The sequence below is a fragment of the Rhea americana genome, unplaced genomic scaffold (assembly GCF_003343005.1).
Source record: "Rhea americana isolate MKP2758 unplaced genomic scaffold, rheAme1 scaffold_555, whole genome shotgun sequence".
Lineage (NCBI taxonomy): Eukaryota > Metazoa > Chordata > Aves > Rheiformes > Rheidae > Rhea > Rhea americana.
Genome location: NW_028186707.1, coordinates 21,159 through 44,243, shown reverse-complemented (window position 1 = coordinate 44,243; position 23,085 = coordinate 21,159). Strand labels below are relative to the sequence as shown.

General features: G+C 49.1%; 1 protein-coding gene across 1 annotated transcript in view; it reads right to left on the bottom strand.

The window, feature by feature from the left end:
• The window catches only part of NCKIPSD (NCK interacting protein with SH3 domain), a 33,776-nt gene extending 11,000 nt beyond the window's left edge, over nt 1–22,776 (bottom strand). The window contains exons 1-8 of the mRNA XM_085318842.1: nt 21,313–22,776; nt 19,335–19,447; nt 18,287–18,488; nt 14,027–14,114; nt 11,354–11,982; nt 4,823–4,993; nt 3,285–3,371; nt 1,663–1,801 (exon numbers count right to left, since the gene is read on the bottom strand). Coding sequence (XP_085174968.1) covers nt 1,663–1,801; nt 3,285–3,371; nt 4,823–4,993; nt 11,354–11,982; nt 14,027–14,114; nt 18,287–18,488; nt 19,335–19,381 — 1,363 coding nt within the window. The 5' untranslated portion in view covers nt 19,382–19,447; nt 21,313–22,776. The remainder of the gene's footprint in view (nt 1–1,662; nt 1,802–3,284; nt 3,372–4,822; nt 4,994–11,353; nt 11,983–14,026; nt 14,115–18,286; nt 18,489–19,334; nt 19,448–21,312) is intronic.
• Between the last annotated feature and the right edge of the window lie 309 nt (nt 22,777–23,085).

Here is a 23,085-nt window from a genome sequence, read left to right as displayed (position 1 = left end):
AACTGTGGGCCAAGATTAAAACTACAAAGGATTTTCAGCATCCTCTTGAAGAAAAATGGCCACTGCCATTACTGATGGCCTATAGGCTCATTTCAAAATGCAAAGCAAAGGTTTGACCGCCAAGGGTCAGGAACACATGAGGGGTTGGGAAAGTAATGCCAGGGGAGTATTAGTGCATGTTCACCTTGTTCTTAAACTCTTCCCTCGGCATTTCCTCCTGGCTGCTATGAGATAACAGGTACTGGGCTAAGCAGGATCCTTGGCGGACARTACTAGCAAAATCTGGCCTCACCACCACCACCAAGTCTTCCCATGGACCTTGAAGGGCAGGAAGGGAGTTCCTGTTAAATAGTTAGGACAAGCATCTTACCAAAGAGCAGGAGTACGAAATAGAAGGAAAGCGAGGGCAGAGCTACAGAAAGTAGAAACTGGGCATGCAAAGCCAGGCCATACAGCAGTGTGCCCACACAGCTGAATAAGGCATAAGGAATAAGGCATCCCTACCCCCTCTCTCACCCCACTTCACCCTGACCAGAGCCAAGCCACAAACTGGAGGCTCTGGCTCCCTGCCTTGCAGGACAGGGGCTCCCTTACACTGCTACCAAGACAGCTGACGGATATACCACCGTTCCTCCCTACTCAGCACGCTATGGGTCAGCACTGGAGCCTGATCTTTAGCAGAAAGCTTGTTGGCAGGTATCTCCCAGAGCCCTGCAGGTGTGTGCTCCCACAAGGAGCCAGGAAAAAACTGTCAAGGGACAAGCAAGTCATAGTAACCTGACCAGTGCTCACAGGTTAGCCCAACAGCAAAACAGAACATGTTCATGCGAGGCACCCCTGGGAGAGGCCACATTATCAAATGAGAGGTGACTAATGTAAGGTTACTGCTGTTTGCAATCAGCTTTCCACAACTTAAAGCCAGGAAGAAAGGAAAGCCTCAGTGATTAAACTAATGCCACAGCTGCCCATGCTAACAAGAAAGGCTGACCCTTCCCTATATTGCACTAAAAGCTAGGCTGAACACTAGTCAGACACAGGAGCAATATTAAAGCTGGTGGGCTGAGAGGGGATTATGTCCGTTCCTCATCTTCAGCTTCGAGAAGTGCAACTGGTTGGAAAAAGGAGCTCCACACTGAGTAGAGGATGCTTACTAACGAAGACCACAATTTTGTTAACACCTCTAGCACTATCATTCCCCATGGTACACTGGCAGAGGGAAGGTCACTTCCTTTTCAGCAGTACACTTCTCATTTATCAGCAAGAAACACCTCCAAGACCTGGTGCAGAGCACAGAGAAAAACTGCCTATAAGAGGCTGCAAAGATCTTCCTTGAGATCTGCAGATGTCTTCTGTTAGCAGTAAGAAACACATCTGAACAGCTCAAAATGTACTTTAAAGACTTCTACAAGAAGCAGTGTAGATGAATAAAGGCACATTCAAGAGCTAAAGCACCTTGCACCACTGGGCTAAAATATCCCCTTCCTTCCATGCATTCTCCACTCATGCCTGTGATAACCTGAGAATAACTTTAAAACCAGACACATTTCCTGGAGCACTGGGTACGTGGAACAGACAGGACACCAGTGCTGCTGTAAATAGTCTAATGGAAAGACATACCCCTGAGGAATGGAGTACTGGGGCCACCCATCAGCTCCAGCTTACCTTGTGTGTGAGTCTGCATGTCACGGGCCAGCTCCATCGGCAGCACAGAGTTTACAAGCGTTGAGATAATCGCAGCGTCCAAGTTGCACATTGCTCCAAAGCATTTCAACAGGAGCAGCCGTAACGGCACCCTGTGTTCCTGCAAAAACAGTTTATTAGACCAAAATATGTCCCAGATGAGGGCTTGCTCTAAGGTAGAGGCCACCTGGCTAGCTGCTCCCGCTCTTGAGAAAGCTGCAGACCACCCCAAGGTAAAAGTAGAAGCAGAAGCTCTACTAGCTTTTAACAACAGCCTAGGAGTCCTTTTGAGATAACTTTCACAACTGGACCGGCTAGAGGTCACTGCCGCACGTGGTAAGAAGGCATATGCTGCAGCAAGAGCTCAGATACGAAATGCCATGTCTCATCCGATAACGATGACACAAATTAACCACCCATCCACAACTCTCTTCAGCGTTTGATAGAGGCTCTTCACATCCTCTTCATTAACTGCAAAGTTGGGTTTGTGCTAGGAGCACAGGCTGTTAACCAGAAAGTGCTGGGATCTTGTCCAACAGGCCCTGTAACAACCATGCTCAACCTGCAACTCCCACGCAGGAGCTCTGGCATAGCTTAACCTTCATGCTCCAGCCCCAGCCAACAAGGTCAGCATTCAGAGAAGGAAAATGAGCCAAGCTCTGACACTGGACACCACTGCAGCCAGGCAGGAGACCCAACTGTGTTTAGTTGGGCTTTCTTGAAATCCTGGTCAGAGAACAGCACACAGTGAAAATTGGCAGATACCGTAACACTGAGCCTGCCTTCCCACTGCTCTCAAATCTGCTACAGCCCCCTAATGCTGAGCTCTGGGTTCAGACACAGAAGTGCCAGACTGAAAACTAAGTGCAACAAGGCTGGATGTGCTGTAGCTGGGGATGGAGGGACGAGCTGGGGACAAGCCTCCAACCCACGGCACAGTCTCACAGTCAGTCAGTCCCAGGAAGGCGAGGCAAAGCAGTATTTCATAGGCACTGAAGGCAAAACTTCCATTTCTTCCTCTGAATACTGATTTGCTTCCTCAGTCCCAAAGCTTCTATTCTCAACCTACTTTCCAAAGCAAAGCTATTTACTAATGCACAGGAGTGCATCAATTAAAAGAGGAGCAGTGACAGCCTGTCAGCTTTCCCAAGGCATCCTCGGAAATTCTTCCTTTAGACATTAGGGATGCTGATTCTGGCCCACAGTGGAGCTAATAAAAGCAGCAAGCTTTATCGTTCACAGTGCTAGCTAGTGCTCAAGTCTGGCATCCTCTACTCCTCCGTAGAACTTGTATGCACAACATGGCACTCGCCAGCATGCAAAAGGGACTTACTAGTGTTCTGTATAGTTCATAGACCTATCTGGGAGAAAAGCGTTACATATATTCATCATAGGGGTCAGGTTTAGCTCAGTTGGTTAGAGCATGGTGCTATTAATACCAAGGTTGTGGGTTTGATCCCCATATGGGCCACGCATTTGAGGGTTGGACTAGATGATCTCCAGAGGTCCTTCCAACCTTACCAATTCTATGATTGTGACCCCACCCTTTTGCATCTTCAGGGAAACCTTCAAAGGAAGGGATTCAATGCATCCTGCCACCTTACCATCTGATAATATGCCACAAGGGACAGAACTGATTCAAACTCATTCTTCTTGCACATTTTCTTGCAAACTTCTGGGTCTGCATCTGTCTGGAAACACAAATGAACAGGTCAGTCCAATGGCACATTGCTTGTCTCTTGCTGCAGAGACCATAGGGCAAGCTAGTTCCTTTTAGATTTCCACAGCCCCAGCAAAACCATCTTACAAAGGAACCAAAGCTGGACTATCAAGACAGCTCAAGAAAGGCCTACCACCCCAGAAACTCTGCATCAATGTGAATTCTAAAGAAACACCTTCTTTAGAAGCACTAAAGATAGTGTTTCTTGGGCTGAAAGCACCTAAAACCATGACCTGAGCAGTGCCTTGATGAGTGTATCTTGCAGCCACGGACAGCAACTCTAGTGCTGTTCCTATCCTGGGAACATCTCCCCTCACTCTCAAATTATGAGCAAACTGTTGCACAAAATCCACCTCTCCTTTGCCCTGCAGGCCCCACAGCAAGAATATAGGCCATGTGCCGAGTTAAAGAGAAAGACCTTAGCATTTACAACGCAAAAATATTTGCTCTGCTTATGTCAAAACTGGAGAGGAGCATGAAACAGGCGCAAGAGCAAATCCCACTCTGGCACCCATAACCTAGATCATGCCACTGCTCTGAGTGACAGCTCCCRTGCCATCGTGCTCCCCTTACACAGATGGGCTTGTATATGCTAGAGACAGCACCAAGACAATATTTCCCACTGCTGCTCACTATGGGGGTGGACATTTCCCATACACACAAACCTGGTGAGATAGCTTATACTGACTCACAAAAATACCTTTGAAGCTCACTTTCAATGCAACAAAAGAACTTTCATGTCCTTGCATTTAATGGGCTGTAGGTACTAGCACTAGATACTTAGTTASTAGCTTGCATCAGGGCAGGGAGAATATAGCTTAGTCTACGGCACACTGTACACTTAAGAAAACTGATATGTTAAGAACCAATCCAGAGTTAAGAGTCTGCTTTGAGAAACCAGCACAGAGCTTTGGAAGCTACAGTTTGATGCAGCTCCACATTGTACTTTTGAAAAAGATTAGCAGCAAGGAGGGTACAACCAGACCACAGGAGAGAGCACTCAGGGTAYGGCATGGTCTCTGGTACCGCCTGGCTTGCATACACATCCAGCCAAGGAAGAAGTTTAAAATGCACCAAGGAGTGYAACGACCGTCACAGCAAACTTCTAGGTCTGCTGGGGGAGGTTGRATTTTTTTGGAGGTGAGGGTTTTTTCTACAATAGCTAAATACCACGTCTACAATGAAGAACAGCCCTACAATTCTTTTCCAAACAGCTTTGCAAGGTGGACTGGAATGGAGTCCAAGAGCTCTGCAGAGCCTACACAAAAGGAAAATGCTTTACATCAATGGTGAGGGGTGCACAAGCAGCTCATACCCTCAGAAACAGCAAATCTGATGGCAACACAAGGACGGAGATGTCAGAACGAACTTCACCGGGGGCTCTCTGCTTTGTTAGACGTACAAAGAAACAAACTTACTCACCAGGATGCGAAGTAGCTCCTCCAGGTAACAGCAGATGACATTTTCATCCTCGTAGAGTGCCCAGCTGCGCTGCTGAGCATCATCCTTGTGCCTGGCCAGATCTGCAAAGATCACCTCCAGCCGCTGCTCGTCATGGCAGACCTGCCCCGACGGCAGCCCAGAGCTCAGATTCTGCAAGACAAAAACCCACCAGTTACCGGGGTCCTGACTGTTAGCTGTTATTTGGGTGACTGTTTAGCATAATCTTTCTTTCAGGACTGACTTTGAACCTCACTCAGTCAAGAGCTCGCAGCAAACAGATAGTAAGTTKAAGACACATGCATTATTTCAGCTTTCATACTTTTGGGGCATCTGTCCTTATTCCTTTCCTTGAAAACTAATGCATTGAATGAATCGAATTGGACTCCAGCTCTCAAAAACAGGTGTCAGGAGTGGTGCGTAGTCAGAAAGCTTTTAAACGCAAGCTGTTGTCACTCTGCTGGGAGGGTTAGCCAGCTTTAGAGGATGTTAAGGAGCCCGGGAAACCTCTCTCACAGAASAAAGCGAAGAAATCCAAAACACAGGAATAACCTGCTCACTGCAAGGTCAAACTCTTGACAATTTTTGAAAGAAGCTGTCTTGTGACGCGCCATGAGAAATCATCACCATCAGCGTAAAAAATTTGCCACTACTGGTCAGGACACTCTGCTATCGCACACTGTCTTCAACTCCTGGAAATCTCGAAAAAGACTTCACCGTATCCTGGCACGGCTCCTTCCGACGGGTCAGCTGCACGGCTGGTGGCCTGGAGCCTTTCAGCAGGCTTCACCTTACCAGCCAGGGCAGAACGGCTCTGTGCCGCAGAGACAAGCCTACGTTTTTCGTCAGGGACGACACAAACACAGTCCCGCACTGAGGGCACGACTGCACGGGCCGTACCCGCCTCGGGAGCGCCGCGCGCAGCAACACGGGCCGCTCCCGCGCTCCCACAACCCTGCGGCCCTCCGTGGAGGAATCGCTCCAAACTCATTAAGTCTAACGTGCTTTACTAGAGACAGACTTGTTAGTAATTTGCCTCACAGTACTTGAGGTGTGAACTCATTAGGACTTTGATTCAGTGYTTCAATTATATAATAAAAAAATTATTCTTGTTGTCACTGTTAATTACACAGTCTTTGTCAGGCAGATAACGAAGGAGGGACCGTGCTGGYTTAAACGGAACATACGCCACGGCACGCTCTTAAGAGAATTTTGGCGAGCTGCGGGTTGCCAAGCAGGTAACGAGGTTACCGGCAGCGTGCGAGAGGAAGGACAGCCTTCAGTAACGGAGCACAACGTCAAGCAATTTCCTGCYAAATGGCAATTTATCACTGAGCCAKGGRCGTTAGCTGGAGGGRGCTCACTCRGTCATACAATCTCCTCCTCCCTCTAGGAGGGCCCACGAAAGCCCCGGTGTCCCCAGGGCTTGGGAGAYGATCCCCCCCCCCACATACCTCGCTCAGAGGCAAAAACGCTCCCCAGAGCACTGCAGGGCTGCTCCTGCCTCCGGCCACTGCTGGAATGYTGTTTTAGATGAGTGTTTTAATGATTACTCGTTTTAATGATGGCTCTAAAATCTCTTCAGCCTCTTAACACTAATCTGCTTCCTCCAGTCCCTCATCTGCCGCTGTGAACTCTGCTGAACATCAGGCTCCTGATGGACTTGAATGAGATCGATCTATYGCCGAGCTCCTTGAGCCGGCCGGTGCAACTGTACAGGGCACTGTCTTGAGGCGTTCTCGGCACCGTCCTCGGCCCTCCCGCCACCGGCGTCAGGCCCGCACTTATTGAACATCCCGGCAGCTAYTACGACCTGCAGCCTCGCCACGCGGCCACTTCCAGGAACCTGCCTGCTTGGCCACAAGCAAGAGGACGTTGCAGCACCTCCAAGAGCTCCGCTTGGTGGTATTCTGCTGCTTCGAACGGCTCCTCCCCCAGCGCGGGCAGAGTAAACTGCTGCAGGGCTTTTGTTTCTACCSAGCAGCCCAACAACGTTTCTGGACCCTCAGCCCTGCGCTCGCCGGCTGCCACATCCGACGTGCCAGCCTAGCAGCGATGCTCTGCCTCGCTCCCTCCCCGCCACCACGTCGGCGAGCAGAGGACCACGGCTGCTGCGGGAGCAAGCGCTGAGCAGTGGCGTCGTGGGGAGAGCGGAGCCGCTTGGCTCCCGACCGCTACGTTAGCTACGCTTCRGCGAGGTCTCCGCAGCCGCCGCTCACCAGGCGTCCCGGCCACCTGCAGCCCGACAGACGCCTGCTCCGCAGAGGCGCTCAGCGGCGGCGCTCCCTGCMTGACCGCAGCCCCGAAACGGCTCTGCGCTAAAAGGCTCTGGCACGGACCCGCGTAAAGCGGGTTACTCCTACGGCAATTAAGGAGCAAAAGACTTGTCTAAGCATTAATGCAGCCCCCTCCCTTTCCACGTTCACGTTCCCTACGGTATTTCACTAAGAAGGAGCCCTGCTTGRGTGTGCTAAGAGCAGTCACACAAAACAGCCCGGACAGCCCTCACCCTGCCGAGCTCCCCGCTAACACGGGTGAGCAGAGGGGGAAGCCACCCCCCAGCAAAGCGCTCAAAGCCGCTTCCCTTTAAAGCGGAGAGGGGGCCGGGACCAGGCGCAGGAGGCAGGCTGCTGCGGCGGGAGGACGGCGCGGCCCCGCGCCTCGCCAGGACCCTCGCGGCACGCTCGCTTGCGCCGGGCGGCTGGGAGGGGGCTGCAGTGCCCCACGACGAGGGACCCCCCCCAGCAACGCACGCGCTGCTCGCCCGCGCCCACCGTCGTCCTTCCTCGCTCCTCCACCCAAGAGCCACCTCGCCCCACCGCGCAGCTTGCGCTGAGCTGTGCAGCCAAGTCAGATCACAGGTCGCTGGCGGCAGCTTGAGAGCTTAAATTTAAGGCAGCTGGAGGCGGGTTTGAGTCACAACTGGAATACAGCAATGCTAATTTAATAAAAAGCAGATAAGTGATTTCTAAGAGCGCGCTCTCAAGGTGTAGCCAGCTTGTGTATCAGGCAATTTTTCTTGCCTCACACTCAGTTTAGTAAATCCTCAAATCGACCTCCCCAGACAAGACAGCTGTGGTGTTATCCCCTCCTCTCCGACAGGAGATAACTCTGCAGAGCTGAATGCAATCACATATCACCACCACCTCCTAATCTGAGCAATTCTCCAGATGCCAGGAAATCAGGTAGCATCTGCATTACCTTCACTTACAGCCAAATTTCAACAGAGTTCCGATAAAAGCCAGCTCCAGTTCACTATTTACACAGTCTTTCCAGCACTGCCTTTGAAAAGAGGTTTTCTTTTCCTTTGTGCTTTCTGTCCATAAATGACAATTCATTAGGAATTGGCTCAAGGACAAGAACAGGGGCCATTTCCACAGCAAGGACAACCCTTAGGTGGGGAAGGCCATTCGGCATCTCTGCTCCTCTAGGTCAGGCTCCCSCAGTAGTATGTTATTTCTGAAGTCTCTTTCATAGGGGCTGAGCAGCTCAGGAGCCTGGGCCCCACTGCTTTCGCTGTTCTCCTTACTTGATCGCCCATGTATTCCCACCATATCCTTCAGTCACCTGCTACAGAAGTTGGACCACGATGCTATCCCAGCTGGAGGGCTGTTTCCCCTCCTTTGCAATGCACTTTTGGGCAGATGCCACGGTGGAAGAGGAGCACAGTAAATAAGAGCAAAATGCCGCAGCAATTCAACCTTCCGAACATGCTGGGAGTAAGAGGGAGATACTGGATTCTGAAACTGATTTAATAAACTAGTGATTTGACTTCAATTTAAGACTGGAATAGGAGCAGAAAGGACATAACTAATTAAAGAATGCCATGCAAAGCCTGAAATATGTATGATACTTACTATCAGTAGACCAAAGCTTTGATCAAAGATGATGTCTTACTTCATTTTAGGGGGAAAAAATTGAAAAATATGCAGACATATTGACTATGCATTTGCATGGATTGGGGTGCGAAGAGATTTAAAAGGGTACAAATTAAAAAACAAAACARAAARCCTTGTGAACTGAAGATTCAGCAATAATCCTAAACAGAATCACTTTATAAACAGAAGCCTCTGAGATCACGGAACGATTTGATATAATGAACAAAACRATGTCTACAATGATAATTTGTACCACTAAACTACACTAGTGAAGCTAAGGCAGTACAACCACCCTGCAATTACAAGTGCCAGTCCCTTTACCTGCTAGAGGGAGTCTTTTATGCTGGAAGATGAAAAATATCATCAGTAACAGGCACCAATATACCAGCAGAGATGCATCTTCTACACGAGTCAGTCAGGAAAAACGCACATCCTAATCAAGATATTCACATCAGAGCAACGTGCAATCCGAACTTGGCTCTCCTTCCGAAAGCAGCATGGATCAAGATATGTCACGACGTTTTATGAGAAAAGACAGGATCTTCTTTTGCTCCTCCATGCAGTTCCTAGCATTTTTAAGCCCCACAGATGTCTTGAGTGATAGATTCTGGTATAAGTTACAGATAGATAGATAGTSTCCCCCATGTGGACACCAGAATTTATGCCCTTGTTTTTCAGACTGGTCTGCGGCAATGGCCATAAATCGAGGTTGTCAAATCCCAGCAGCAGACACTTGGCACCTGGTTGTCCTCCACTAAATGACTTCTGTGGAATTTAAATTATTATATCCTGAGATCAGGTATTTAAGATCAAAATAATATTCAAATCTTGTCCAAGGTCCAAATAACAGCAAAATGAATGGAACTGCGTAGAGTGCATGTCAGAGCCAGAACGTTTGCCTGAAACSGCTAGAATTTTTTGCTGAATCTAGATCACACAGTGATGCTGTACTGTTTCGGGAGTAGGAGGCAATTAACTCTTGGGTTATGGCCACAAACTGAGATTTGATTGCTGTTTACAGGATGCTCTAGTCAATACAAACAGACAACTAGATTATGATTTGACCTAAAATTTGAATGCCAATAGTTTTCCATACTCAAATGCCTCCAAACAGTTCATTATAATTGTGCCACACGCACTGCAACTCTAATCTTAGATGTTTCCATGAAACGTGCTCCTCGGGGCTGTACTTAGCAAGCGGGAGCTGAAATTTATCATGCCTCCAACGGAAGCCGAGGGCTGCCCAGATGCACGCAGCTGTTTCAGCGATGGCTGCAAGAAGCATTCTTTTATTTTTCCCCTCATGTGTCTGTAATAGAGGAAGGGGGAACACGCGATCATTTTGGTGTAAGGTTTCTTCAGAGCAGGTTGAAGGCAGTGCTCTTTCTCCACCCTTTTGTGGTTAAAAAAAAAAAAAAAAAAAAAAAAAAAAGCTGAGGAGTGTGTTATGGGATAATAGAGAAGTAGGCACAGCAAGACACCAGCAACATAAAATCTTTGTGTGCTCCATAGTCATAAGAGAAAAATATACGCAGATTCATAGCACGCACGGGCATGCTGGATCTACACAGAGTCTAGCGTAGTAGAAGAAAAAAGTTTATGCAACGCATTATTTTACAAAAGCTTTTTATAAACAACCACTTATTACTAAGGCTCTATTTTTCTCAGCTTCTATTTGTTGCATTTGTAAGAGAATACACCTCTTTAAAAAGTCAGTATTAATTTCCTTCTCTGGTTCTGGGCCGCCACAACGGCTCTCCACGGGCTTTCACAATGGACAGCAAGCAGAGCAGGGAGGCAGAAAGAGTAAGCTTGCCTCTTTATTTCACTCCCAATTGACCTTTTTACCATAGCCTTTAGCTGGAACATTTGTTCTTCTGCTTTTTATTTCTGCACAGGTACAGTCTATTAATTTTAAACATTCAACATGTCCCTCCTAGGTTTCTTCCCCCCATTCTTCGGTGTCAAGCCTCTTGCTTTTTTGCCTTTTTCTTTTAATTTCTCTATGCTTTCACTCTGACTAGCAGCAATCAGAAAAGCCAAGTGGAGGCTTCATTCACGATCTCCCTCTCCCACCACACCAAGGAGCCYCCACACCAGACCAGGCCTGTTTTCTAAGGCTGCTACGTGTCCTGCAGCGYCCGTTCCTGCCGGCGCTTTGCAGTCACCGCTGTGCTCAGGACCTGGGAGGTTGCTGTCTCCTGGCTGGTGTCCTCGTGTGTTCACATCCGCTGCCACCCACCTCAGCATCCCTCCAAACCGCAGTCCCACCCGAACACCCCGGCACACCCAGAGCTGTGGGGCCCGCTCAACCCACTCCTCCTTTCTCAACCCCAGCTCCAAACCTACGGTTAGGCCTTACTTACATCTGCAGCTCACCTAGAGAATAAACTCATGTTTCCCACTTCCCTGCTGCGGATGGCTACCAGTACTCTGACTTAATTTAAACAACCCTTGGTCCTCTCAGCTAGTCCCTCACACTCATGGAGCGTCTCTTCCTTTTCCTCTGGGACCTCCCTGCATTCCCATCCCACACTTCAGGGGAGAATTAGACGTGAGCCCACGACACCTTTCACCCGATACCAGCACCGYGGCTCTTTGCAGCAGCCCTGCAGCAGAGCCTTGTGCTCATTACCTTGCTCTCCACCACGGAGATGAGGATCTGCTCCATGACGTTGCTGGTTGCCGGAAYGGAGGTCTGGATGTGGCCGATCACCACACCAATGGCCACGCGGGACAGCTCGTAGCTGAGGTGGGTGTTCCTGCGCACCAGCTCGATCAGCTCGGCCCCGATCGTCTTTGGCACAGATGCCGTCAGGCCACCGGGCTCTGGGGYGGCGGGCTCCACCACGACTGCCTTCTTGTCATCAAGGCAGAGYGCGCTGAAAGCATCAAGGCTTGCAGGGGAAGCTGGGGCGGCTTTCTTGATCTGAGGATCCTTCTCCCCATCCGCAGCACTGGACCGCCGGGCCTCTCCTTCGGCGGGCGGCGCGGGGGCAGCCCGCTTGGTCTGGGGAGATTTGCTGGCCTCCTCCTTTGGGGAGGTCCCATAGCGGGAGTGAGCCACCAAACTTGCATCCAAATTGCGCGTTATGGTGGTGTGAACACTCCGGCTGGGGACAGGGGGAGGTGTGTTGGCAGGACTGGACGTGGCGGTTGGGAGAGCGGTTTCTGACGCAGAAGAAGCGGTATACAAGGTATCCAGGGATGTTGTGCTTATAGAGGAGGCGCTAGAAGCTGACCCAGGGACAATTTCAACAGCATCTGAAAGGGAACAATTAAAAACGCCTCAGCAACAGCATCAAAGGAAAAAAGAAAAAACAAATTGCTGCAGCACAGTCCATTAAAAGGCTCATTGTGCATGCTACCAGAGCAGTTTAACTCCTTTTCCTGCCTCACTTATCTCAAAGCAAAATTGTATGAGTTCTCTCTGGAGCATTCCCACACAATCACCTCTTTAGAAAGGGGAAAACTACTCTATTGAGATGAATACCCTTCAAAAGGCTTAGTGTTTTACGCAGGGGAAGGGAGGGAGGGAGGAACAGGACTAAGGGACAGAAAAGTCTTTTCCCCGGCTTAGCAAGGACCTTTTCCCGCATTCAGGATGTAAACCATTACTCTTGAATGACAAGCCTGAGAATTCAAGACACCAAAGGCTTTGCATGCCAGCAAGCATCTCCCTCTTGCTCAGATCTCTCCCTGCAGCACCAACTGTATATATACACCCCAGTTAGTATCAACAGCGAGGAAAACATTTGGCTGACAAGCACTTGTGGTCTCTCCCTCTCAGCACTCTTCTGCATTTGATCACAAGCCCCACAGACCTGGCTAGCATACACTGCTTTCACAAGCCACCAGAAGATCATCYGTTCTATCTTGTTTCTTTCCCCCTTTTAGCTTTGTCTACCTCTAACAGCAGTAGTTGTCCCATTTTTCTAGGAAAAATCTACTATAAGCAATCGAATTGTTAAGATTTTTCTTTACTAACATCCAGTCTAATACACAGCTTGTTAAGCCTTATCTATTAGTTTCTAAGGGGCAGAAACATACCCAAGTCCTTCCTTGACTATGAAAAGACAGTTACTTGGGCAAACACTAGGATATCTTCATCTAGAGTTTAGAGAGAACAGCCCATGCTGGAGCTGGAAGAGAAGGACCGCACGCCGCAGGGAGCTCACTTCCCAGAGAACATAGCCTCGCTCTGCACAAATATTCCCACAACCCCTCAGTTTTTCCTGATACACCAGCTTATGCACAGGAAATTACCTCTCCCCTCAGGCAATATATCTTTCTCCCATGCCAAATGAGGGACAGACACACAAAATGCTTCCCCATTTGTCTTCTGCTGTGCAGCTTTGCCAAATCACACCTCTTGCTGCACCTCCCCAGCCTGGGACTGCACTGCACTTTCAGGAAGCCCTCCATGACGCCTTCCACTGGTACAAAGGATCCATCTCAAGGCAAGTACAAGGTGGGCAGAAAAAAAAATGCACCCCTTCCTCCCACACAGGTTCAGCATCCCCCTTTTTTCCCTCCTTCTCCCTTTTCTCCCACAGAGAAGCATTCACAATTATAGCTCCCCCCACATTTCACTAAATCAAGAATGAATTCAAGGAAACCAACCTTTGCAGATTCCCACTACCACAGTGCAAAATGGCTCAACAAATACTCTGAAGGCAGCTGGTGCCAGCCCCATGTTTCAATTAACCACATACTCTGATCTGCTGTGCCCCTCACAGGCAGGGGTGAGCTGGAAATGGGCTGCGCGACGCTGCAGCGTAACCGTTACTGCAAGGACAACACTCGGGCGAGTCAACAGCAACTCAGCAAAACGGCTCTGCTCATTTCCTCCACTAACCCAATGCGCTGAAGACTGAGGAGCTCCTGCCAGAGGCTCGTGGTCCTGCTCTGGTCCGGACCCAAGCGCTCGTGCCTACCAGCTCCCCTATCTGCCTGCAGCACAGACGCGGCCATGCCCTGGTTACTACTGACCCGGTGATGGTTATTCCTGCTTCTCACAGAGACCAGCCACCAGCTCCACAGAAGCTCATCTTGACAGCCCAGCTGGCGGGAGAGCAAGCGCAAGCGCCAGGCACCCAGAAGTCCATAGAGATGAGAGAGAACATGAAGCAGCACTGGCCGCCACCATTAGGACTAAAACCTAAAGGAGTTTAAACCCAATGTTCCCATTAGCAACAAGCAAAGGGATACTCCTCCAAGTGCGCAGCAGGAGCGGGCAGTCCCGGGCAMGGGCATCCAGCTCATCGTCCACCTCTTGCCCGAGGTCTAGAAAGCGACTTGTCCTTACTCTTAACAGGAGCAGCGATCTGCGCGTTCTTGCGTTTCTCTGGAGGCGGGGGAGTGATGGGAGCAGCACGTCGGGGCTGCGGCGGGATCTGTAAGGAAAGATTTTAGAGCAATCAAAGGAGGTTGACAATAAAGACATTCCCTGTTATAAAGCCCTCTTTTTTTTTTTTTAGTGTGTGCATGTAAATTTGCCCTTATATTTCTCTCATCATTCCAGGAAGTTTTCTCGGGAGGACAGATATTAATAGGCAGCTTCCTAGAAGAACAAAGCAGGACTCGAACCTGCTTCGCCCCTCCCTGTGACAGGAAAAGCAGCCCTTTTTTAATTGCTATGTTCAGCAGCACAGAGCACACGTGTCGTGTAGACCTGTCAAGCATTTACTCCCTCCTTATTCCAAATGCAATCCCACACATTCACCATGACTTTACATTACTCTCGATAGCTCTACAGAGGCTGCAAACAGAGTGCGTATTTAGACACTCTTCTGGAGAGATCCATTACATCAGCTACAAATATCCTCGCAGAAAGACAAAGCCAAGGACTGCAGACATGGAAATTCCTTTTCCATGCTTTCATAGCTATTTCTACTTAGGCAGGGAGGGAGAAAAATCAGGCTAGAATTGCTGTGCAGGTCTACACCACAGCAAAACCTGCTGGGAAAAGCTCTTGCTAGCGAGTTGCACTAACTCCCTGCATCTGGTATTTCTCCTGTAAGTCTCCTCTCCTAGCAAAGCGGAGTCAGGAACATAAGAGCCCCTGACCCAGATTTCCATGCTCTGATCTTTCCCTGTTGGATACAGATACCACGATCGCCCATGTCTTTTGCACCTAGAGTTACTGCAGTAGGGTGTAACATCACCTCTGATAGCTTAGGAAGTTGCAGCTATCACTGAATACAACAGCCAGACTAAGTGGAAGTGCATTGCATCAGTGCTCAAATCCACACATCCTAACAGCCGAGGGGCCTGGGTCTCTGAGGACTTCCACGGTTCAGAGCCTGGCTGCCTGCAACACATCTCTATTTTTATGAGATGTGGCAATTGCTGCCCACAGAAATACAGTTTAGGTTAGAACAGAAGGAAAAAGCAATTATGACCTGAATCTCTCAGCAATAGCTCAAGGAAACCAGCTGGAATCTACCACAGTGACATTCAGGCCATTACACAATGCTGATTTTCTGTTTCTTTAGCCCTGAAAGGAAAGTTTATCTGTGAACTGAAAACAGGGATCAATACTGAACTTCAGAACTGTCCTCTAAGGCTGACCAAGCGCACAGAGCACCGCCAACCCCCAGAGTGAAACACTGAAGCCAGCCCCAGAAAAATCCAGGAGTAAAACTGTATTTTAAATAGCTTCCAAAGAAGGGAAACAAAAAGCGTACTTCTTCCTGGAACAAAGGAGGACAGAAAGCTCCTCTGAGATGGGGGCAAGGACACCCCTGCAAAGACGACGCCTCTAGGAGCTGCAGCTTCAAACATTTGAACACTCCATGTCAAAAGCTGACAACATGGTGCTCACAGCCCTCAGTGGAGCCTACCCAAAATCTGAAATCAGCATTTTACACAGCTTAGAAAGACTTTTACAAAGAGGTCTTTTGCTCCCTTCCTCCCACCCAATACGTAATATACCCTTACAATGTCCTGTAAAGAGCCACTTCTCTAGGTGCACCTCTAACGAGTCAATTAGAATGAGAGATTCCTGCAAACTCCCTCCCGAGCTCTTCTGTTACTGTCAGCCCATCTCCTGTTGTTATCTGGGTAAAACGCTACATGACACTTGCAGAGAGAACCAGCTGGAATCTAACAAGTACGTACTTGTCCTTTAAAAATCATTCCTGTTAGTCCAAAAAGAGACTGCACAGCTGAGAGAAGCAAAACCAAGCACGAGAGGTCTCTGCAAAGCAYGGCTGGAAGGTTGGCCCAAAAATCGGGCAAGCTCAGCTGTGCTAAAGCCAGGCCCTCTGCACACAACGGCAGGGAAGAGCAGCACGAGCCAGAGCTGCTTGGCACAGCACGGCCGCAATTACCGGAGCAGCAGGATTTAGCAGCCAGGCAGGCTTAGAGTTTAGAGCAGCAGCGTGACATTATTTGGAGGCAGAGAGGGCTGGGTCATTCTCAAGTATTTCCATGGCTTTATTATCCCTTCTAAATATACCAAACAAGTTTAACACAACTATTAGAGATTAGTGTTTAAATTAATACTTGTAGCTCCGATGTTAGCTCAGAGCCCCAGATAGCATCACGCAGTCAGCTCGGCCAGCCTCATTTAGACGGCTACGCGTTGCAGCCCGAGTGCTTGCAACGAGAATGCAAAGCATCAAGTGAATTTCCCAGGGCTAACGGCTGCCAAAGCCGCGAGCCGCAGTCAGGACTCGAGAGGGAGTGACAGATGGCCGTGCCCACCTTCGGCCTGCCACCGCGTGGGCTCACGGGGGAAGATGTACGGCAATCAAACACCTGGGGAAGGAAGGGGACAAACGCCCTTCCCTCCCCTCCACACACCACGGGGAAGGTAAGCAACAGGAGTTGAATTTAAAAAAAAGAAATCTCAAAGCAAGCTCTGCCAAGCTGGACACTGCAGTCTACAGCAAAGCCTTCCAGAGAAGCGCATCAGAAGCCCACACTAAGCCTTCACAAATCCAGCAGATTTTATGACCAAATCATTCTGAGAGCCCAGCCTTTTCCTTAGCACCTGGTACACAACTGTCCCAAATTCCCACCCCACAGCAACTCGAGAGGAGTTAAGCAAAGGCTCGGCATGGGTGCTATGACCTGCCGCCTCAGCCAGTCCAGCCCTTGTGGAGCAAAGCAGCCCACACCACCAACAGGACATTTGCAATGCAAAATAAGAAACACCTAGAAATCCAAAACAGTGAAAAACATGTCCCAAGACCTCTACTTCTCAAGAGCTGTTGATAAAGTTTAGATTTCAGTAGGTCTCCTCTTTGGCAGCTGCATAACCAGCTAGAGGGGAGGAAAGCGATGATGCTTCCTCCACTCTGTGCTTTCAAAGCACACAGGAAACCCCTCCATCAGACAGCTACAATCCCAACGAGCCCCTTTAGCACAGGGCGAACATCACTGGATACACTTTGACTGCATCCTCACTGCCACCCAGACAGAAACAGTTCTTTGTTAGCCAGGGAATTTGTCTTGCTCCTTTTTGGCAAGCGACCAGACCACAGATCAGCAGAGAAAGCTGGAGAATCAGCACAGCGAATGGGCCTTAGGGTGCTCCATTTTCTTAGCCCATAATGCAGAGGCTGGAGAATGCAGCTGGTTTGGTTGCCTAGAGAGAGAACTAATATCAAGGAGAAAAACAGGATTTGTAAGGCTGCCTGTGTTCTGCACGAGCCAGAGCTACCTTTCATCTGTGCAGATGCACAATTCCGTTGGTGTAAACCAAACCTCACATACTAGCAGCGAGAGCGTATCAGTACCTTATGAACGCTGCTTCCAAACAGTTATCCTAAATAGATGAAGACAGACTTCAGCGTACATGTTCATCTGCAGGAGAGAAACATCTCCCTCTTCATCCTTGCTTAGCCTTTAGCCCTAACTTCCACCTCTACCTGCACTGTGTAATCAGCCACATAATTCAGCCTGAACAATTGCTGCACCCGTCCTTGGCTGCTGCTCTGAAGCCTTGCTGACGCTACTCTGTAACCTTGGAACATGTACCACTTAGATTAAAAAAAAAAAAAAAAATCTGTTTCTAAATTGTATTTCCTGCATTTTACCCTTAATTCATCACTAGGAGGAACATTCAGACAAAGCAGGATCTTGCTTTTTAAGATGTGAATAGTAAAAATAAGCAGCCATAGCAAATAAGTGCTTAAAGAGCAAAGATCTTGTTGTGCAGATTTAACACGGGAGAAATATAAAGCAGTACTGAGTACTCAGAGAGAGAATGCTGCTTATATCAAAACTGCTTTTCAAAGTACGCTCTGAGGAGGTTGGACCATTTTAGAAAGTTGTTAAAAAATAGTTATCCAAATAAGAGCAGATCTTGCACATCACCATAAAGTCTTGGACCCTCAAAGGTCCCCCAAAGCATTAAAAGTGTAACTAGTACAACAGGACTGTTTCAGACTCCTGAACAGAGCATACGGCCAATTTACAGCACCCAGGGAAGGATCACACTAGTCCCAGGCGAGCAACAGAAATACTTTCCTTGTGGCTTCAGCTACGCACGACATTTCATTAAATGGAATAAGCAGTGCCATACCATCAGAGGAGGARAGCGTTCAGCCACGGTTACCTGATACAGGCCTTCATCCTCCTCCTCGAACTCCGTGTTTGGAAGACTGTGATGCCGCTCATACCCTGTCCGGCACATCCCGTTGGGCTGCCGCGCCACGTCCAGGTGGTGATCGCTGGAGGACTGGGTCATAACCATCCCCTGAGGGGCTGGCGAGTGACCTTTGCGGGACACGGTCTCCTTCCGGTGATGGATCAGTTTTCTGCAATGGAATGACGACGTCAGGAACAACACAGCTAACGGAAGGGAGTCGCTGTGTTGCAGTGTTTAAATGAGATATTGCACTGGGGTTTTCTTTATATATATAATATTTGATACGTATACACACATTATATATTTTATATATATGTGCACATGTGCGTATATATACATATACATACATATATACATACATATATACGTACATATAAATCAGAATGGGGTTATGTTACTCTGATGACTGACTCCAGTTTCATTAACAACTGAAGCAGCACTTCTCGGGGAGGAAGGAAGAGGCTCTGCAAAAGGCCCATGATTTATTCATAAGTTCACAGGAGAAAAATGCCTCTTCTCCAGGCAAGTTACGTATTGCATTGCAAGCTTCAGAGATTGCCTGCACTTGTTCAACTGAGACGAAGCCAGCGTGCGTCAGTGCACAATGTGAGGTGTCAGAGGAAGAAAATTCTCATCACAATCAATTATTTGTGAACATCTTAAAGACCCTGTGCCACACGGCTAACAATTGCAATTTCTGGCTGGTAGGGAGGAAAAAAAAAAAAAGTAACAGGAAAGGTTTTGGATTTCTCCTCTAAGCCTACAATGCAGCYGAGTCTCCTTTTCTTTTTGTATATACAGAGATAGAGGGGCAAGATGAAGCGCTGCTTTGCTGGAAGGCAGCTGAGAGAAAGAGCAGCCACAAGATCTGGAAAGCTTGCTGGTCATATCAGCACTGCGCAGCACAGGGACTCAAATTAGTGACGTCTAATTTGACCCCCAAGAATAGAAAAGAAAAGCATCCCTGCTGACCACCCTCCATCTGCCGCCTCTCCCTGGTGCCGGCAATACTTACTGCAGGACGTCTCTCTGCTCCAGGTTGTACTTGCCCCCATTCTTCATGGCCGCGTTGTGCACAGCCTCAATGGCACGGTCAATGGACTGGAGAACCACATCTTGCTCCAGCACCTGAGAAATGTGACATCTCACACTTTACTGCACCACTTCAGCTGCAATCCTTTCAGACCAGAGCTTACAGCAGGAAAGACGAAGCACGCGAAACCCACGGCGCAGGCACTGCAAGAGCTGAACGGCCAGAGAGCAGCTCCCGGAGCCAGGACCCCATCCTGGCGCTGCCTCGCTTCACGTTTAGAGCTGTGCTCAAAATGGAGCCTGCCCGCTCAAGGTTTATGGTTGGAAAAGAAGCACTGGCGAGCACCCCACGGCTTTGCACCCCCTCACCGCTCAGGCCCTGAAGTCCAGCAATCTCTGCAGGGAGATCAGCGACAGAACCGCAGGACTGCAGAGCAGCCTCGAATATTCAGACTGCCACCAGGAGCCTTTGAGACCCCTCTGCAAAGCCCCACTTATTCCGAGCTCATTTCTCTCCACTCTCACTGCCCTGCGATAGAGCAAATCCACAGCTGAGTGTCACAGCCCCAGCCAAGAGCTGGTGGCCTTGTAAGTTTGCTGGCACTGGCTCTACATTTCTGCTCGCTTTTTTCTTGATGGTTTTACACGTGTTTTGCAACTTGAAGTGRCCTTCCCAGGTCTCCACCCAAACCATCACAGTAACATTTACTCTTCACGCCAGCCACTTCGGCACTTGTTACTGCAGCTGAAATAAACACCGCCCTTGAAACAAAAAATACCAAACACATCAGTCACCAGGCTTACGCAGGAGGCTTGCAGCAAGCCGTGCGAAAGGACACAAAGTTAAAGCAGGTTTCCTTGCTTGGGACGTTCTTCAAGGCTATGTTTATCAACAGTTGGCACATCTTCAGAAGAAAAGCGCTAGGGACCTTCAGCAGCAGGCCGGGCAGAGCTGGGTGTCCGCACGGTTTGGTGTCGCCGCGCACAATCTCAGCCCGCTGTATGCGRGGGCTGAGCAAGCGGGAGGGGAGCGCTTGGACCTCGGCACTCACGTAGCTGTTCGAACATTAAAACCCCCTTCATCTCTGTCTGCTTTGCCCCCCTCCCTGCATCAGAGCAACCATTTATCCAACCAAGGAGCGGCTGGGTCTCATCACCGATGCACCTTAATTGGCCTTAGGGGGCTGCAGAGCAGCAGAAGGCAACCCCTCCCCGCCGGGGCCAAAAGTGCCTGCCTCCTTAGCGCTGCCACGCAGTTTTCTGATAACGTGCCATGTATTATTTATGTCCTGATTAATTACTAAACCAAATGTGAATTAACAGCAACTGCAGATTCAAAACAAAAAAAAAAAAAATCCAAACAAGGCAGGGAATGAGAAGCTCTGAAACTCTTAGATGGGGGAGGGAGGAGATTGCTTTTGTTGGTTTGTTTGTTTTCCCAAGAGATATAGATGAGGAGGAAAACAACAGGAGAGACTTATAAAAATAAAAACAGGTATGTTAAAATAAAGCTACCAAATTTAATTAACTACCAGACCAAGGACCAAACCAATACTCAGAACACAACGTGGGGAGAAAGCCTCCAAACAGCCCCATCCCAGGAGGAATTCTGCCACCTGTAACTAAAGATCTAATTAAGAAAACCAAGCAGAGTTTGCCTGAATACATTTAAAGGAGCATCGGAAGGAAACACAAGGTATTTCAGAGAACGTGTTTCATTTTCTGAGACGATAGGAGAAAATTAAGGCAAGCTGCACATTTCCTCTGGGAGAGAGGAACAACAAGTGCAACAGGGCAGAAATCTCCCAACACCTCCTTCCCACGGGAGTTCCCAGGCTGCTCCGCACGCTGGAGTCCTCTGCCCTCCGCACAGCCCTCACTGCCACCCCACGCTGCTCCCACGCCAGCTCCCACCCAAAAATTCAACGCAGCTCCCAGTGCAGCCTCTGCACAAGACGCACCCCTCCGGGCCGCTTTCTCGCGCCCTCTCCAGTCTGCGAGGCTTTTACCCACGCTGTGTGCAACCTTCTTCACTTTGATCTTCCCGGGGAGGGGGTCACAGTACGGAGCGCTGGACAGCTCTGCTCTCCTGCCCTCTTCCACAGAGTCCTTCAAAGTTGTCCCCAAACCACCAGAAAGCCACAGGCTGAAGCCGCTCTTCACTGTGTGTGATGCTATCTGGSACAGAGACAGTGCTTCTTATCTGCTAAAACACACCATTTTTACACTAATGTAGCAGCCCTGTAATAACTGGCTTTTTGCTGCTGTGCAGCGCCTTTGTTTTTTCTATCCAATCGCGTATTATTAACACGGCTGTCAGAAGGATTTCAACAGAAAAAAGCAGCATGAGCTTGCCACTTGCACTTTATTACGCTGCTCGTGTTACTCATAAATCTATCCTTTCCCCTGGCTCGTCTGATCTGCTCAGCCGGCAGGATCTTCAGCAGARAGGGCCACCTCGTATTCCGGGTTTGTAGGATGCACAGCGTTGGGCTCCCCTGCACTACATAAACAAACATAATAAATGAGAACTGATACCCTGAATAAATCATCTGACTAGACTGGAATGAGTCAGCCACACATTCCTTGAGGTTAATCAAAAYGGCACTGGCAAGGCTTGCTTCGTGAGAAGAAAATGGACAAAAAAAAAGTAACAAAACATTGCAGTTAAAGGAGCATGGACTGGGTGAGGGTGAAAGTCAGGTCTGCCAATGGCTCATCTAYAGTTTCTTTTTCCCTAGGATCCAAGGGATGACCAACTCACAGATATTCAGAGAAGTGCAYGGCCTAAAGATCCAGCCTGCTTCTGTTATCTCACTGTTTCTTCCACAGCTTTGGAAGAATCATTACCTCGTCCGCAGCAGCTCTGGCAGAGGCYTGCCTGCCAGCACCCAGTACCCGCTCCCGAGGATGCTCTCGGCTCAGGTGCACCAACRCAGAGGCCCCGAGCACCCACACCCTCACACATGCCATATGCAGTCCTAGCAGCTGCCAGCTCCGTTATCCTCCACTGCCTGCAAAATAGAGAGGTCACAGACCAGCACCAAGGTAACCGAGCAGAGCCTTTGAGCTCCCGCAGAAGAGATTCATGCTCAGCAGTCTGATGTTGCCCCCTYGGGGTCCCTGGCTACAGATTCGCTCCCTGCCCCCTCCCATGCTTRAGGATATAGAAAGATGAAACCCTGCTCATCACAGACTAAGCTAAGGCTCAAACACAAGCAGGGGAGCACATAAAAAGGCTATCCCTGGGTGGAAGGCTGTCAGAGGAGAAGTATGAAGAAAAGCCCAGGAATTCAGTGGGATTTATTGCAGCTACACCAGTAACTGCACGGATGGGGGCTGGCAGAGCCCTGAGCAGTCACTGCAACCTCAATACACTAGCTAGCAACTACACGGTTTGCCAAAGTCASTGCATGTAGCACAGCAATGCCAGTGTCTGCTAAAAGGAAAAAGGCTAAAAGGGCAGCAGAGATACTGCAATGAGTATAGTTGAAGCTGCCAAGCTCACACATCCGTACGAGACGAACGCAGACACCAGGATGCGAGGCAGAGCCCCAGTCAACCCTGCTCTGCTGAGCTGCTCGTAGGAGTCTGCCTGCACTGCCGGGGTCTTCTCCCTGTGCAGTAGCGCAACTGTTAGGTGGCAAGCAGAGACAAATCAATAGGACATGTTCTTCTGCTCAATGCAAGTGGAAATGGAGGGATATTTTGGTGACATATTGATCCATCAGAAG